The following is an 18,643-nucleotide window of genomic DNA, read 5'->3' on the forward strand; positions in this document are numbered from 1 at the left end:
GTGACAGTCAGTGTTTGCAAACTGCCCCATTGTTCCCAGCCTCCAGTGGTGAAGCCCCAGTGCCCACCAGGACATGAGAGCAAGAGTAGAGGAAGGAAGGGTTTCCTTCCTGATGAGAACAGCCCTGATTGAATTAGAAATGGAGTTAACTACCCATTCAAACATATACACCCAAAACATATACACCCAAAACACTGAAACACATTGTCTGGCTCTGCTTTGTATAATATTATCTAATCCCAGAGAACCGTGTTAGTAAGACCGTGCCAGATGATGCTGCAGTGCTGGCAATCCATCCGCCAGAGTAATGATCACAAACCACACTTTATTTTTTGTCCCTCTGGAAGAACATACACTGTGTTGCCAGCCTGAGGTTTACCTCAGCCTCACTGCAGTTCCTTGGACACACAGAGTTGGTGGAGCTGTAGCGAAGATTTGGGTTGGTTTGCTGCTTACAGAACAGGATGTATTTTATTAATAGCTGACAGTTCTCAGCTGTAGAGTTCGTATCTTCAGCAGGAGTGGATTCCTTCATTGAATTCCTGCCCTGTGGCACTGGTGCTGGCTAGGCACTTGACAACATGGTTGATGTGAAGATCTGCTGTAAAATCTGAGGGATCTCTTTGGTATCCATGGCAATAAAGGAGCGTCCAGCCGGCAGAGTCCTCTGCAGCCTGCAATGCAGAATGAGGGACAAGACAGAATTACCATTTCCAATTACGTCCCCTACCATAAGCCGGAGCTCCTTCAGAAGGGACTTTTTCCTTCTGAATACCTTGCCAACACATGTCATTTGTGCTGCTGTCACCATGCAATTAAAGGCTTGGGAAAGCAGCAGTGGGAGGAAAGATTGAAAGCAGTTGGGTTGCTGAGGTCCTTTCAGCAAGACAATCAAGGCTATTTCTAGTTCTTATTCACGTCCTCTTTCTGACGTGCATAACATGTATTTTGATTAAGGTACCGGTGTCTCGACAAGGTATTAACCCATCTGGTGTTCTGATGGCAGCAAGACATATTCTCCAGAAAGGCATATATTTACTTACTTTAAATACCCTGGTTTGATTGAACTCACAGCTCTTTCAATTCCACACATCGAGTGATTCTAAATGTGCTCTTTGTATTTCCTCTTCTAGACCAAGGCAGCTTAGATGGACAGACATTTCTGAGCAAATATTAGCCTGACACATTCTTATTCACAGCTTAACCTCCCTTAACAAAAAGCTAAACAAGACATACTTCACTAAATCCATCTCCCTCACATCCAGCCAGCAAGCTTGGAAGGGATTTTCTTACTGCTTTTTAAACCAGTTTTAGTTTATGCTCTGCACCATTACTCCCATGATAAGTTAAGCTGAACTTTGAAACCGAGTTCTTAAAAAGTTGCTGCAAAGAATTTGCTCGTCCTTCCCCCACAGCAGCTACAGGAAGGCTTAGTCTAATTCTGCCCTTCCACATACACAGATGCATCTTAGTGACAGCATTGTGTGCATTTTCCATACCCAGTGAACTCGGCAATTACAAGATCTCTCCTTACACAGCAGGATATGGTCAATGCTTTTTTTTCCCCCTCATTTATTACTAGCAGATGTATAAGGGCATTCTGTGACTGTAATCTGCCAGAATGGTGGTATTTTATAGCGCACAATGCAGCTCTGATGCACAGACCTGCAGACTGGGTTAACGCTGGCAGTGCAGCTGTAACTTTCAAACTCTTTCAAACCTCTGCCGATTGAAACTACATACTGAGGGCCAGTTCCCTCCGGGGCATGCCTCACTCTCCTGCTGTCAAAAACGTGAACAGAAGCAGAAAGAGCAGTGTTATTATTTGTGGCTGCAGCTTCCTGTTGTGTGCACTGCTCCTTGGTAGATGTGGAACATCAGCTCGGACAGAATTTCCTTATTTTCCCCCTGTACCCTAAGAGTTTCAAGTAGGAATATATGTAGTAGGATTAAGAGCTGGCTCAGACCCTCCAAAGAATTTAGGTCTCTAACACAAGGGGAGTATCTGTGTCAAATCTGTTGGAAGTTTTAAAGACAGCTTTTCTTGTTTATATGACTCCTCCGAGGCCAACATCCATTCACACCTTATACTGGGCACTTACAGAGGAATCACATCTCTGCCAAGTCCTCCAGGATGAAACTTTCAGGCATCCCTTCAGATGCTCAGAATGCTCTGTATCAGAAGTTCACAAAGGAGGGTTGCAAGGACCTGTAAACCAATCTCCTCAGCACAAGCTCTGCTTCTTTCTAGTACATCAAAAACTACCTTCACTGTATTGAAAGCATCTCAGCACAGCTGAGGCTGGCAGGGCCCTCTGGGTCCCTCTGCTCCAGCCCCTGCCCCAGCAGGGACACCCAGAGCAGGGTGCCCAGGGCCACATCCAGGCAGCTCTAGGAGATCCCCAAGGAGGAGATCACACAACCACTGGGCTGCTTGTGCCAGTGCTCCATGATCAGAAGTGCTTCCTACATGGGGCTTTTTCCTAGCACAGTTTAGCTTTATGATGAATAGAAACAGTTATATTAGGAACACAGTAAATAAACTTACCTGTCTGCCTGGTCTCCCAAAGACCCTATAAATATGGCAAAGGCATTGACTTGAGTGTTGGTGGTCAAGACCTGGGCAAACTTTGCTGGTTCAATGCCGTATCGCTCCAGATTGGCATCACTCAAGACAATAACAAAATACTCATCAGCGTCTTCCTTGGCAATTTCCCGAATGGCGTGCTCAGTGCCTTCCAAGGTATGATCTCCGCTCATGCAGAACTGAGCATGAGCATGCATGACCTGCGTGCACAACAGAGCCAAATGCAAATACATAAGAGGACTTTATGAATAAACATTTATTTTGGCTGGCACAGAAGGAAGCAAATATTCATTTATTATGTATTAGGGGATGCATAATGTTTGGAACTTCCTATGCCCCTTGACAAGCAGTCAAAATGACACATTTACAACATAGCAGACCAGAAAAAGGCATATCTAGCCTCCATTACTTTGGTGCAGGCTCTGAAAGGCTCTGCTTCAACTTGCTGCTTTCTAATCTGTCCTTTTATTTCACTCTTCTTATCCCTTGCAGTCATAAAATCCTTTATTACCCAGCATAGGTTGTTAGCAGGATTTACCTTAAGAATCTCTAATCTTTGCTTATTGTTCTTGGGAACTTTGCCATTCTCAACCAAGGCGATGTTGTAGCCATCTCCTGAATGTCCAACGATATCATACTGCAAGAAAGAAAACTTCATCAGTCATCTGTTAGTCACACACGGTCCGTAGGTCAGGATGATATGAGACAGATCAAAGGCCATTTCCTTTCTACAAGAGAACCTGAATGGTCTTTACTGCTCATGTTTATGAGCTGCTTAAGGGAACTACTTGCAGTTTCCCACTGACATGAAAACATGGGAGAGAATCACAAAATAATGGAACGGCTCTGTATTTCTATGGCCTGTTCTTTACCTCACTGCACCAACTGCAGAGCGGTGATGCCTAAGATCAAGACCTTGCCCTCTCGCATTGTCCACTCTTTTCTTTTTTTTAAGTAGCCATTTTCTTTCCCTTGAGCTCGACAAACAAAAAGTGCATTGTTTGAGAGCAGCTCCCATGTCAGATGAATTGTTTTCGTGACCTCATTTTGCTCTGGAAAAAGGCACTACCAGCCCTTCTGTATAGTAGATCAGCATCCCTTATACTTGCGCATTATTGATCAAAACTATTGCTAAATGTATGTAGAGCAGTGAATCCTAACAGTCTCTGTACATTTTTGAAGGACAGAGAGTGTACAGCATTCCCTCCAGAAAGAGGCTGCATGCAGAGCTGTGCTAATTCAAGTATCTCGTTGAACAAACAATGTTATAGTTGGAAGGCTTTTGTTTTACATGAGAGTTACATGAAAACCAATACAAGCTGACTTATGGCAAGGTCCTGCCCTGCCCTTTGTGTTGTGAATGTAGCAATCACCCCATGGGAGAATTCAGCAGCAGGACAAAAGCAGATTTAAGAGCTGTCTGCACCAAGTGATGGAGCATGGTGCAAGGATCCTAAGCCTGGAGAAACCCCCGGTGTCCTGCAGCTTGTGTGACCTGCCCCTGGAGCATGGACATGCCTTTCCTTTCCCCTGATCAGCTGGTGCTGAGCTGTCTCTCAGGGAGCTCTTATGCAATATTTTGCCTCTTTGTTACCTTCTATTCACGCAGTGCTTGGAGGTCCTTGGCAGGATCACCATCCCTAATATCCACATAATCATATGGTGAAAGGTCTTGTCCTTAAAGTCATTCTGTCTTTTCTTTCCCATTGAAGATAATTTTACTTGGTGCAAGTCAGGTTGTGGAGATTGGAGAAGCAGCATTCTTTCTCAACAAAGCTTTCAATTTGTTTCCATATGGCTAATTTACTTAAAAATATATAAAGATTAAAAGAAAGCTATAGCAGCTGTAATATTTCTAAATGTGACACTTCCCTCTGCAAAGCAACACACGTGTCACACACTGTAGGTTATTTCATCCAGGGTCAAACTGTTTCAGGACAGCCTCACATAACCCAGACTTTCTTCCTCTGGAAATCACAGGATCATAGAATGGCCTGGGTTAAAAAGGACCACAATGATCACTCAGTTACAACCACCTGCTATGTGCAGGGTCACCAACCACCAGACCAGGCTGCCCAGAGCATCCACAACCTCCTTGGACAACCTGTTCAAGTGTTTCACCACAAAAACCTTTATACAATCTAGTTTCCATGTATTCCCACATCATTCTGTTCCACTGGCTTTTCCAGCTCCTGTTCTCAGCTCATCCATGTCTCGTATTTGCTGCCCACCCTCATGTATTTATTTGTCTGCCACACACTTTCTCTTCAAAACCTCCTTCTGCTTGTACACTCTTTCCTCACTGTTAACTCTTCAGACTCTCTTTCCTGATGAATATTCACATGGTGTTTCTGTTGTCCCCTCTGGTACCATTCCCAGAGAAAAGACAATAGTAAATGAAAACACACTGATCTCGAGTAGAATGTTAAGGTTACATTCAGCACTCTCTGGAATGAATACAAGACTAAGCCAGGAACTTGAAGAGCACACGGAGTACACACGTGTATTGTTTTACAACAGTATTGAAATCAGAGGAACTAAATAAAGCACTGGCTTAATGGAGCAGAAAATATACAGCGCTAATGTGGTTTTTACGTAACGTGGGCAGCATCCACAGATCTTCAGGGTAGGCTCTTAAATTATGAAACCATGCATGTTGATCAGCTCTGTATCACCCTTAAAATCAACAACGTGATTATGGAAAACCATGTGCTGTCATTCTCCCTTGCAAAAAGAAGTTTGACTGCTCTATAGTGGGATCCTGCCCAGCATTTCATGGGTTTCATCCCCAAGGTCCTTGCAATCAGGAAGAGCCCACAGGAAGAGGCCGTGCTTTGCTACTTGGGAACACCATTTTGGTTATTGGCACACCATGATGGTGGATTTCATCTTGAGAAGGCTGGGTTTGAACTTGGTCTGGCAGCCTGTGTGATAGGGATGGCTCTGACTCTGGATGTGGCTCTGAGCAGCCTGGTTTAGTGACTGGCAACCCTGCACATAGCAGGGGGGTTATATCTAGATGACCTTTAAGGTTCTTTTCAACCCAGGCCATTCTATGATCATATGATTCCAACTCCTAGTTCAAACCCCATGGATTTACCCCCTCTGCATTCCTGCACAAGGTGGGGATGCAGAAGCTGGGTACTATACTGCAAACTATTGCAGGCAAGCACAGCTGTTCACCTGGGACCATCACACCCTGTCTGCTCTGACCTTGGCCACCCATCCATTGTTTTCTGTGTGTGCCCATGCATGCATGCGAGTACATATATTTAACAGATGTTATCTGTTTTCTTGTTTCCTTGCCAACAGTTCACTAAGCAGTTTGTGATTTGTTACAGAAGTGCAATCAGGCTGCAGGGAAGAAGTGTTTGCTCACTTCCTCCTGGCTGCTGCAGGTTGGGTTATGTGAAGCCTCCCCAAAAGCAGGGTCAGACCATACCTTGCCCATGCTGTGCTTCAGTCATCAGCCCTAACTCGTGCCACCCTTCACACTCCTCTCATCTCCCCGCAAGTCAACTCAGGGACAAGAAGTGGCCAAAAGCTCATTAAGAGTGAGGTTGCTTCTGGGGAGCTGTGAGGCCAGATAAGTGCTCATTCAAGCTTTCCTTCTCCTTCTAACTTGTATTTTATTACAACAAACCATTAGTGTTCAGTGCTCTCCTGCTGAGAAAGGACAGCTACAGAGCCCTGGCCAGCCGTGAACCTCAACTACTAAGGGCACGTGCTTGCTTTGTTAAAACCAGAGGCACTTTCCTTGCACTTGCAGTGGGGGCAGAACACAATTAAAGAGAAGCATAGAGAAAGAACCTCTGAGAAGCTTAGATCCACTGCAGTTTTCTCATAAATCCCCTTGGAGAATTTACAGGGATAAAGTTAATAGTGAGAGAAGAGCTACAATACGAGCTTAATGGAAAAAAAAACCTACACTTTATTTTGTTATTTTTATTTTTTTCCCCACAAAACTGAGTACAAGTACAGGCTCTCAGGACAAATCTAGCAGCAAAATATTTGTTTGCTACAGTGCAGGCTTCATTGAATTAATACATTGTTGGGTACGGTGACTTGTTTTCTAATAGCCTCGGGTACACTGAGCCAAGAACTGCCCTGTTCAGCTCTGAGTACCCAACATGTAAACATATTCTCTGCAAGTAGCTTAATTTGACCATTCTTTCCCACTGGTTAAAACAACCCTCACTTAATGGCTGTGTTTTGCACTGAATGGATGGCTGCTGCTGGATAACATGGAAGGCTACGTCTTCACAGGCTGACCCCCAGCTCACTACAACCTCCCTTCAGGTAGTTATAGAGAGTGATGAGGTCTCCCCTGAGCCTCCTCTTCTCCAGACTGAAATTGTCCAGATTCTTCTTTGGACAACGTTGAACATTTTTTAAAATCAAGTCTTCTGTTTATTATTAAATATTAAACATTATTAAAGGAAACTATTCTGCCAAGCATGTGAAACATTTTTTTTCTTTTCCTGAATTAAAAGTAATAAGGTAATAAAGAGTAATAAGATATTAGGTAATAACAGTAACAAGAAATTAACTCCATAGGTAAATTCTCCAAATGGAGAATGCTGAACTTGCCATACAGAATCTGCATTTTCCCTTTCATACCACTACAAACACAATTATAAGTTTTTCCTACCAGTTATGTAATATGCCACTCATTGAACCGCTTACCATTTTCTAAAGGCTTCCTAAAATTGCCATTGTATAATTTACTGGACATGCCTCCTAAATCTGCCTTTGTGTGCGTAAATGACAGTAATTAAGGATGATATAGAACCATATGGTTCATGTGACAGATGTAACACTCTCCCTGCTATAACAAAGAATGAGCTGCCTTTCTGTACATTTTCCAATAACTCACATGTACAATGAGCCATAGAAAAGATGTAAGAATTTCAGTCCTGCAAAGCAACTTGCTTATAATAACTTACAGACAAGTAGGTTATGTACCCACACATCTGAAGGGGTCAGGTGCATTTGTAGGAACATATTTAACCTCCATCCCTAGCATGAGATTGGGAACATGGCTTCTATTACCTCAATCACTCCCACTCTTTTCTTTATTAAAGTACTTCAGGGGAAGCGTGGACGAGATGACAATGGAGGAGGGCTCTGAAGCATGGCTCTTAATTTAAATGGATTTCCTGACTGTAGGATGAGCCTCCCATTTCCCCCTTGACAAGGAATGATTCATTGCCTGCACTTATGGGGCATGGAAGGAGGCAGTTCGTTCTGCACAAGCATATAAAGCTGACAAATACCTGCTGGTACTCTCCTGGCTGTAGCTGTAGATGTCCCTGTTCATTGCAGGGGACTTGGACTTAGCTGACCTGTAAGGGTTCCTTCCAACTTAAACAATTCTATGATTCTATAACATCATCATCTGCTTGATACAGTCAGATACCCAATACTTAGCTACTCTGTAAAGAATGAAGTATTCTCAACCTTCTTTCAGTGACAGACCAATCACATAATCACCATCAGTGTTACCAAGGGATACAATGCATGAGGAAAGGTCAGCCAGCAGGATAAATCAACCCACCTCATATATTCACAGCCTTACCTCCTCACACATTCACAACCTTACTTAGTGAAGAACTAAACCAGGTACCAGTAGAAAAGTGATATCTAACAAAGGCAAAGAATTGGTTTCTATGCTTAGATAATTGGAGACAGCAATATTACTTTGAAAATCTCCTTTGAGTGTCCCACTTAACAAACGTTCCCCAGATTCAACACGTGTTATGCAAGAAACCCCTCAAATTTGCAGCACATGTTGCTGTGATCCTTCCAAATGGGACTAAGACAGGAACAAGTAACAGTGGGCATATCTGGAGGATAAAACATTCAGTTTTGTAAGACCACCACCCTGAGAAAGCAAGGGGATAGATAGAAAGAGAAAGAACAAAGTGGTAAAGCATTGGACACTGTCTCACATAACATTCTTGTCTCTAAGTTAGCAAGACATGGACTCAACAGATGGACCATTCAGTAGAGAATGAATTGGTTGGCTGGTTGTACTCAAAGAGTTGCGTTCATGGCTCAACGTCCATAAGGAGACCAATGATGAGTGGTGCTCCTCAGAGGTTGGTACTGACATCATTCAGCATCTCTGTTGGTGACATGGACAGTGGGACTGAATGCACCCTCAGCAGGTTTTTGGATGGCACCAAGTCGAGTGGTGTGGTTGACATGCTAGAGGGAAGTGATGCCATCCAGAGGAATCTTAACAGGCTTAAAAAGGCGGGCCCTCATGAACCTGATGAAGTGCAAAATGCTGCATCTGGGTTGAAGCAATGCCAAGAATAAACACGGGTTGAGCCTGTAGCAGATTTAGATTAGATTTTATGAATAAATTTTTTCATCCTGAGGTTGGGAGGCAATAGAATAGGTTGTCCAGAGAAGTTGTTAGAGAATGGAGTTGATGGTATTTAGAAAAGCACTTTACTCTTTGAAGATCTCATTGCATTCATCAGAAACAGAAGAACTGGCATGTGTTCTGGTTATTCTGGTGCATATTCTTGTTATCTCAGGTTTAGTAACTGCCATGATATGAATGAATCATGCAGTTTTGGTTAAAATCTGCTTAATTATCGGATCGTGTAAAGACAAATCTGACAAGTTAATAAACAGCTTCATTTGTACTCATTTTTTTGGGGTAATTTCAGCAGCCAGTGAAATTTAAGGCCACATCCTGTTTAGTGTTCTCATCATCTTTAGGGTGCCTTGTAATATTTCTGTAGATATTATACTTTTAGTGAATGAAATCCCAATAGGACAGCAAACAGAGGTATATGGAAGAAGAAAAACAATTTTCTTCCATTGAGCAAAAGCAGCTTTGAGGTTGACAGAGCTCACAGTAAATCTGGCCAGCCCCAAATCAGTCTGCTATTACTGGCCCACCAAAATCTTCTCTCTAGTGCAAAGAGCCTTTAAATGAAAGAGATGTTGCTTAGAGCTGACTGAAGTTGAACAGATGTAGAAGCTGCAAACAACTTTTTCTCTTTGCTATATCACTCCTTGCTCCATTTTAAGTAACAAATTAGCCTTATAGCTCTCTTGACTCATAGAGATTGTGTAGAGATAGTATGGATAACGTCCTTTCTTTCACTTCTGAAGTGGATGCTCTAAGGATGTTTACAGCAGCATTCTGATGCTTTCTGCATTGTTCTCTGTTCTTTTGCTAATAATTTTTAACATAGGAATGTCTTTTTCTATTTACACTGCTTTACATTTGATAGCACCAATCATCATCTGCTATTTTATTTCCCAGTCACTACTTACTGCCAGCTCTTTTTCTCTCACTTTTTGCAGTCGGATTTCCCTTTTTTCCCCAAATAATTTCATACAGATATTAACTTCTGTCACTTGACTATCCAGCCTCTTTTCCAAATCACTTACGAATATGCAGAACATCACTGGGATTGGCACAAATCCTAATGCGGTTCCACCAGCCTTCCTTTATTTCCTCACTCTGAAAAATGGCCACTTACAGTTGTCTGTTTTCATTAGTTCAAGCTGTAGTTCATTTCTCTGAGAGCTTTCCCTTTTGCCTCTAAAGCAGTTCTATTTCTATATGAACTGATGGTAAGGGACCTTTTGACAAATGCTTTTGGCTAAGGAGACAGTCAACAAACCTCACCCGTCACATACATATAGATGCTTCAGATACTTTGCTTCCCTTTCAAAAGCCATGTTGACTGCAATATATTATATTTATCCATGCATCCACTACTTTTGTATGATGATTGTTTTTTAGAAGACATTCTAGGAGGACAACGCTATATGTGGTGTTCTTCAGAGGAAATTCTACGGAAGAATAGAAACCTGTAAGATTATGCTATCAGAGGAACAACACGAAGCAAAGCTGGCTGAATCAATTTGGATTAAGTATTATACTAATCTTTACTTAAAACATTTTACATTTTGTTCCGATGAATTTTAAGTCTCATGATTGAGATGCTCTTCAGTATTGACATCTATATTCTTCCATCAAACACTGAGTTTGTCAAGTATAGAGTCAAGATTGGCCATTTCTGTCAATTTTGAAGTTAAAGAAACATACCTGAGGCCGTGGTTATGTTTACAGAGACAAAAAGGAGCACAAAATGAATTGGCATTTCCTTTGCAGGCTACCATTAAATAACATTTTGGACCTAGTGTCTTTCAGCACAATAAATGGTTTTCTTGCTTTCACAACTAATGGACAAATAAGTTTGGTCGCTTTCCATCACAAAGTACTACTGTTCATACTCTTGGATGAGATGGAAAGGCTGGACATTTTTGCACGTCCCAAAGCTCATATTTACCTGTGTTCTACAGTCTTAAGTGTTTCTGTTCCAAGAAACAAGTTCATCAGTAAAGGCAGAAGAAGGCAGCATATTTCAGCAAAAAATTGGAGTCTTAAATTGAATTCTCCCCTGCTGAAGCATGTAATGTTTCTTATCCACTCACTAGTTTTATTCTTCAGTTTGCCAGAAACAGATTAGTGCCTTTATTTCCTTGCAGGAATGAATAATGTCCTTTGGCTAGACTGACCGCTGAAACACTTTTTCCGCTGCTCCTCACAGTCTGTGCAGTAAGCACGGACCTCCTAGAACAGCTGTAATTACCTTGAATTTGTGCTCATAATTCTCAAAAGCTTCCAAGACCATGCAGACAGCCTCCATGGACCGCTCCAGTCGTCCGTCAACCCCATTAAAGCGGTACATGCTTCCAGAAACATCCACCACTAAACGCAAGCGTTTAGGCTTCTGCTGGGGGCTCCCAGGCTGGCAAGGAAACACAGCAGAAAATTACACACTACAAGTGGAAAACCTAAACAGCACTATGGATAACATGTTTGGGAAAGAGAACCCAGCAGACTGAGCAAAGCACAAAGCCTTTCTCTAGCAAAATCTGTTCTTTTTCTAAAGAAAGAACCAAATGTATGTGTGTGTATGTATATATATATATATAAATAAATATGTATATATATGTAAATATTTTTTTCTGTGTGTTTCAAAGCAGTTGCCAAACAGATACCTCAATTCATTCTTTCCCTTCACCTTCAATGATTGGAAACAACATAGCTTTGAAAATTCCATGCATGCTTGTCAGGAAAATACTTTTTCTGGTCTCATTTGTTATTCTTCAGATGTCAGAAAGAATAATCTCACCTTTTCTCAGTCTGCCAATGCTCATAATGGAAACCTTCTTCCTTGGCTTACATTACCAACAGAGATCCCTAGAAGAAAGTCTAATCTGCTGAGGTTTATAATATTTTAAAAATGCTTGAAATCTTGTTCTGATTTACAACTAGGTTCCTCTTCATTCTCATTCCCAAACCATTAATTTTTTTTTTCCTGAAAACAACCTCCATCTGTTTTAACAATTACTGGCACATTACATTCCAAGGAGAGACTTTATACAGTGTGCGCTGAGATCAGTCTGAATACAAGCTAATGGCTATTAAATAAGAGTTGACTGAAAACAGCCACACTAAAAAACAGATACCTAAATTGCTTCTATTAGCTGGAAAGAGCTGCCAGCATTTGTGTGCTTTACTCTTCCATTATTTTCTCAGTGGACTGCTGCACCCTCACAGAACAGGAGGAGTGATCCATTAAATCCTACTCCTTTTTTTAAAGCAAAATTAAAAGATGTAATAATACAAGAGCATTAAACCTGTTGCACTGGATCAAAACAAAGGACTGCTTAGATCAGCATCTCTCTGAGGGTGGCCAACAGCAAATGTGTGGAAGACTGTAAGAAGAGGTGGAGCAAATTTTCCATTTTGCATCTGTCTCTGCAAATCCCTGAGCCAGAGACAGTTCTTTACAGTTTCTCATCTCTGCACAGGTACAGCCATTAAGAAACCATCAAACCTGTTAAGCCCTCCCCTACTTTTCCCTGCTGCATGTTGGATACTTACTTGTGGCTCAAGCTCTCCCCGTCGCTTATAAATGGCTTTCTCTCCTGTCAGCCCATCAATGATTTTGGCATCATCTAGCTCTCCAACAGCTTGGTGTCTCATCCATTGTCTTTCCTTACCCTTGGCCTATAACAGAAAAAAACAAACCTTAATTCACTTGGTGATTTGAAGGCATTTTAGACAATTTAAGACCTACTACAGGCTTATGAGCTTTCTTGGTCGTTGCTTATTATTTTTGGCAAAAGCCAATGAAACCTGAATACACTTTCATAGCTCTTTTCCTTTCTTTCTCTGAAAGAAAAGTCAATACTGACAAAGAATACATTCCTCCATAATATTGCCCTCCTTAAAGTCTTCTGATATGTGTGAGTTTACCTGTGGACTGTAGAAATATTAACCTTTTTTTCTTGCAAATATGCTGGAAATTTGAGTAACAAATCTGTACAAAGCTGCATGCAACCAGAGGGACGTGCATAACTGGCAATTTATTACACACTCTTCATTTAAGAAGCATAATTAAAAATAAGGTGGCTGATTTCAAACTAAAACTAAGCAGCATTAAACTTACGTAGTAGTAAGTGACTTCTTTAAAACCAACACTTGCAAAATACTGTTTTTCTATTTTAGAATAAAAACCTTGAAAATTGTGATACTCAAGAGATATCTCACTTAATTTTATTTTATTTTTTTCATTTTATTTGAAAGAACATCAGTTATATACAGCCTGCTTGTTGAGAATGCCCTACCATCCAGTAACTCAAGTATTTATGGAAATGCAGAATGTAGAAAAAAGCACAGAAGATTAAAGACTCAAGTATTTCAGAACACCTTAAATGGATAGCTTCATCATAGTTCCTATGTCATAAGATCATCTAAAGACGGCAAAGAGTACATATATGTGTTTTAAGTCCTATTTCATTTCTGCTTAAATGTTCGGTTTGGAGTTGTAGTAAGGCCAGCCTGGATTATCTAGCCATATGATTTTAAATGTATATATGTATAATGCATTTGCATGCTCAGCAAAATTACTGGTTAGCAGCTGGAGGTAAATCAAATATCCAGCAGGACACAAACTGCCTGAGACATTGGATTTCAGGAATGAAAATCAGTTGCTCTTTGAGAAGCAGGAAGTGTTACATTACAAATCCCAAGCAAACGGCAGGCCTGGGATTTGAGAGGATGAATCATTGCAATTTGGTACAGTCTGAACAGTAGGATGATGGTTTCCTAAGGCTAAGAGAATCTTTGAAATTGCTTTGGTCAAAATTTATGAGGTTTTTCTTTTTAGTGCATATGGAAAAAGGCGTTTTGGATTACTGCCTATTGCCAATAGCTACTCTAAAGTAATGGACTAGTCATCTATGAAAATAAGTGTGCAGAAAGAACACAAAGCCACAGGGAAAATGTTTTGATTAACTCATTTTACAGTATCGAGTTAACATAGCTGTGACAAGCACAGGTCTTTTTAGTTAGGTTATGCCAAAAGCTGTACAGATTCTTGCAATACACAGAAACCTCAGCCTCTTAGTAAATTACATCATAAGGCTAAAGAGTAAAAGATTTCTTAAGTTGTGAATTCAGTCAGTTGTTCACCCTGACACATTTCAGTGGTGCTATGGCTAGCCTAGCTCTAAACAAGCTTTGCAGTGGGGTATCCAGGAATTTGTTTGTACCCTAGCTTAGCAGTCTCCACTATCATTAACTACATTTGGGACAGAGTTTGAAATCCCCTCTTCCATAGGCTTATTGATTCCTTTGCTGGTCTGGTGGTTGGCAACCCTGCACATAGCAGGAGGGTTGAAAGTGGACGATCATTGTGGTCCTTTTCAGCCCAGGCCATTTTATGTTTCTATGATTCTATGAATTTCTAAGCATTTTTTAACAGAAAAAAAAACCCTTCTTAAGCATTTGTGTTATAAAAGGCACACACGTATATAGCTGGTAAGTTTCAAAGTAATTCAATATGCAATTTTCATAAATTCAAACAAATGAATCTTTATGTTTGAAGGATAAAAACAGTCTCCTTTCCTAGAAAGGGCAAGCAGTTGAAAAGCAGAAAGCTACTACTGACAAGGCATGGGGTTCTTCCCACTGTCAGCTCTCCCAACTGTCTCTATCACCATACTGGCACTGCTGCTGCTGCTATGACCTGACAACTCCCAGTCCAAATCAGTCAGCCCCATTAGGCTCTGCAACTCAGATCCAGGTTTGCCCACTTCAAGTGTAGGTGCATAAAGGATGCTCAGAAGCTACAAGGTCAGTTGCAGCAGACTCCCTCTGCAATTAATAAAAAGAGAAGTACTTCCAGAGAGCACGTCATCTAAAATCTCAGGTCTTTCTGAGCCTCTCATTAAGTTATTAAATTTGGACTTCAGATAAGCTTTATACAGAGATTGGTCAGCACTATCAACAGTGATGAGAAGAAAGCTCATCACTGACTGGACTCTGGAGTTCAGGGCTTTCTGCTTCTACAGCAGATCAAGAACAACTTGTAATGCTACGCTAATTTCGTTCAAATCATTGACAAAGATCAGTGAGTTATATAAAGTAAAATGAACCATGAAATTGCATTCTCAGACAATCTTTATGCACTACTTTTGACTTGCTGCTGCTACTGATTTTTTGAGGCATCAACAACTGGACCAGAATTTCAGGCTTCACATCCTTGGGATGTAAAATTTAATCAAGGGAACATATTTTTAAAAACTAACTCATAAAAGCCAGTGATTAAAAGGCACATGTTGAAAAGAAAATCCAGGCGAAATGAGTGTTGTTGATATATTTTCATTACATGAACATAGAAAGTTCAAAACGAAGCAAACACAAACATTTTTAAAAAGCCAAAAGTGTTCTCTAATGCAAAAATGAAATATGAAATATTCTTGGATTCTACATAAGCCTTGTTATCATTTACCTTCATTTTCCTTGTGCACCTCCTAATAAAATAACTACCCCAATGAGTACAGAAATGATTATAGTTCAGAATTTGCTTTCAATATTGCTTTTATTCTAAGAGCGAGCTTTTCTGAACTCAGCAAGTTGGTTTTTTTCATCATACAGTAAGTTTATCATCTCTGTGGTTAGCTGTTATGAATTTGCACAGGACGTTGGTAGTCTCATAAAATACCAAGGCTTATAAGTGTTTGCCTTGATATTAAAATGACCTTTTTAACACAGTCACAGGATATGTCTCCTTATATTAAAATACATTATATTTTGACTATGATTAATGTGACCCCTGAATATAACAGCTTTGGCCTCAAGGAATAGATAAGGCAGGATTTAAAAATACTTTGAACTGAAGATTCATTTATTCCCTTCTTGCCATAAAGTGTGCTTCAAAATGCATATCTGACAGAAACATAGTAAAACAAGCACTTGGATAAAAACAATGCAGGAAAAACTGAGATTTATACCTGCAGCTTTTCAACTGAACCCTCTCTTTAAGAACTAAAAGACTAAGTCCTGAGCTGAAATACATACTGGGCGCCTGTATGAATTAAAGTATATTACTACAAGACCATTCTAAATGACTGTTGTATGAGGAGGTACCTGAGCCTTCAGCAGAAATACTTTCAATCAGAGAGATGTCTTATAAGGAATAAATTTATTTCACTTTCATTTCCAATGACTAGCAGGTTCTTCCTTGAAACAGTGCACTTTTTATTTTAATTACACTGTAGGCGAACACTAGCATTAATAAAACCTCAAGCAATCATGGAACTAATTAACAGAAGAAAAGTAAAGTGATATATTTGGTTAGCTTCTACTTAGTGACTGGAGCCATGCCTGTTTTAATTAGTCATGCTCAAAATAAATCCTGAGGAAGAATTGTTTTCAGGTACATAAGCAGCAAAGCTATGAATGTCTTTTAACGTGCATAGTATTTCCATGTTTAAAAGTCTTTTGGACAGGGGGCAAAGAGAGAGACTGTGATCTGCACACCATCACCTACTCTTTTAATAACATATAGCATTTTCTTTCACAAAACTGTGCTTCTGAATAAGTAATCTATGCAAGCTGTGTGATGGGAGTAAAGTAACTTGTAAAGATGAGCTCACTTAAAAGCTGCCTTTGAAATAGTAATATGAGACTATTTTTCCTAAACATGATTATAAACTGAATCTGCTTTTAACTCTCAAATGTATCAGATGGTAACAATATTAGCAGGACAGTATTTTAAGCATAACGCAATGAGCTCACCGTGTTCCTTTATCAGTGAACCTAAGATTACCTGCAGGTTGTCTAAGATGATGCGGAGTGACTGAACCTGACGACGTACTGCTCCAGAGAATCTTTCGTAAGTAGATGCATCGTACTCACTCATCTGAATCTCTTTCAATCTAGAGCAAAGAACAAGGAGCCCAGAACAGCTTTAGAAACAACCACATTATTCTTTAGCATATATAAGTTAGAAGCATGCTTACTTGGTAACACGTAAATTTAGACCATGGCGATCACAAACAAGAGGCAAACCAAAGAAGCGGCGACCACTTTTGTGACTTGTTCAAAAGATCACCAATGCCTACAAGGATTGCCTCACATCAAAACCTACTAAAATTACTCATCCCTTGGCTCTCTCCTAATCTGCTTTAATGTTTGGGAACTGAATCAGATGTTCGGAAAACTGTGATCGAATTTTATTGGCTTAGGTGCTGCTATATGTACATACACGAGTGCCTATCCATTACTTCACTGTCGGAGTATTTTAAGCATATCATGACCTACACTTTAACACAAAGGTTAAGTACAGACATACTCTCAAATCCGTTGTTGAAGATTTACAGCCAGTTGCGGTTTCTCCAACACCTATCTTGGTGCTTCATAAAATGAGGAAATCTTGAAACAAAGGAGCTTTAAATGTGTGTCAGTAAAAATGTGCTCCCCCACAAAAAGTGAGTCATGTCACAGACCTCTCTTCTGTACAGACATATAACAAAGATCAACATCTGCACTATAAAAACTAATACAAGCACCTTCTGTAAGTCCTGTCTCCACTTGGAAGTTCATTGTTTTCAACACTGTATTTGAGCAGATAGTGAAACTCACAATTGGAACATAATCAAAGAGATCTAACAGTGAAGTATGAGCCGGGGGACAAATGAATATGCTGGATTTATGCACCACTCAATATTTTCCTTAACCCAGATTCATGTAGTGAGGCTGCAATCTTATATTTGCCCATCCAACAATCCTGACTGGATTTAGTCCTGAGCTAAAATATATGACCTATCCAGTACGGGTTGACTGCAAAACTAGATGATCTTAGTGGTCTATTCCAACCTTTACAATTCTGTGACTCCAGGATTCTATCCATGCACAGCTTATATCAAACACAAGCAATTCACAACAGCGTAATCTCACTAAGGCTGTGTTGAAAATACGGATTTTTAAATGAATTATAAATTATTAGCAAAGTATATATAGGCTAGCAATATATGCATCTATCCAAGAGTAATTGCTAACTCCACTCTGAAATGGGGTAATTTAAAATGTTTTCCACTAGAAGTATCACCCAGCTGGGAAAGCCATCAAATGCATTCAGATGAAAATTTTCACTTCCAGACAATAACATTTAAACCAAACAGCAACATTTGCAGATCCCTTCTTTTTTTCTTCTTTAGTCTAAGGACTCCAACCTTCTTATTCCTAACTTTTATCTCTTTGTTCCCAAAGCCATCCAAATGGTATAGAATAATAATCCATATTGAACGTCATTTCAGAACAGACAACATCTATTGCTGGTAGATGGTAGTTTACTGGTTTTAGCAGGATATGAATTGTTATCTCACGTGCAGACAGGCGAATTATACAGGACTCAGCTGCACTGCTCCCACAACATGCAGCAGCATCTAAGAATTTCTCCCATCATGAACACTGCAGAGCGTCATAGAGCATCAAAGCATGACATGCTTGCTTACACATAAAGAGATGCACACTATCTAAGAGCTATTTCTATGATGGAAAAAACTGAAAAGGGAATTTTGCAGAATGGAGATGTAGACAAACAGTTAAAAGTAGCCTTCCTTCATACGTCCCATGAAACACCAGTAAAAAAAGACAGACAAAACAAGCCACGTCTTCCTCCTGAGAGCAAATCCTGAACTGATTATTTTTAATTTATATAT

At 40.2% G+C, this 18,643-nt stretch overlaps 1 protein-coding gene across 1 annotated transcript in view; it reads right to left on the reverse strand.

Moving 5' to 3' along the window:
* Positions 1 to 305: 305 nt before the first annotated feature.
* The window catches only part of VWA8 (von Willebrand factor A domain containing 8), a 153,133-nt gene continuing 134,795 nt past the window's right edge, over positions 306 to 18,643 (reverse strand). Inside the window, 6 exon segments of the mRNA XM_015851727.2 lie at positions 306 to 674; positions 2,549 to 2,787; positions 3,126 to 3,224; positions 11,215 to 11,373; positions 12,516 to 12,641; positions 16,750 to 16,858. Of these exon segments, the coding sequence (XP_015707213.1) occupies positions 566 to 674; positions 2,549 to 2,787; positions 3,126 to 3,224; positions 11,215 to 11,373; positions 12,516 to 12,641; positions 16,750 to 16,858 (841 nt within the window). The 3' untranslated portion in view covers positions 306 to 565.

This window comes from Coturnix japonica, chromosome 1, assembly GCF_001577835.2.
Source record: "Coturnix japonica isolate 7356 chromosome 1, Coturnix japonica 2.1, whole genome shotgun sequence".
In the NCBI taxonomy this organism is placed as follows: Eukaryota; Metazoa; Chordata; class Aves; order Galliformes; family Phasianidae; genus Coturnix; species Coturnix japonica.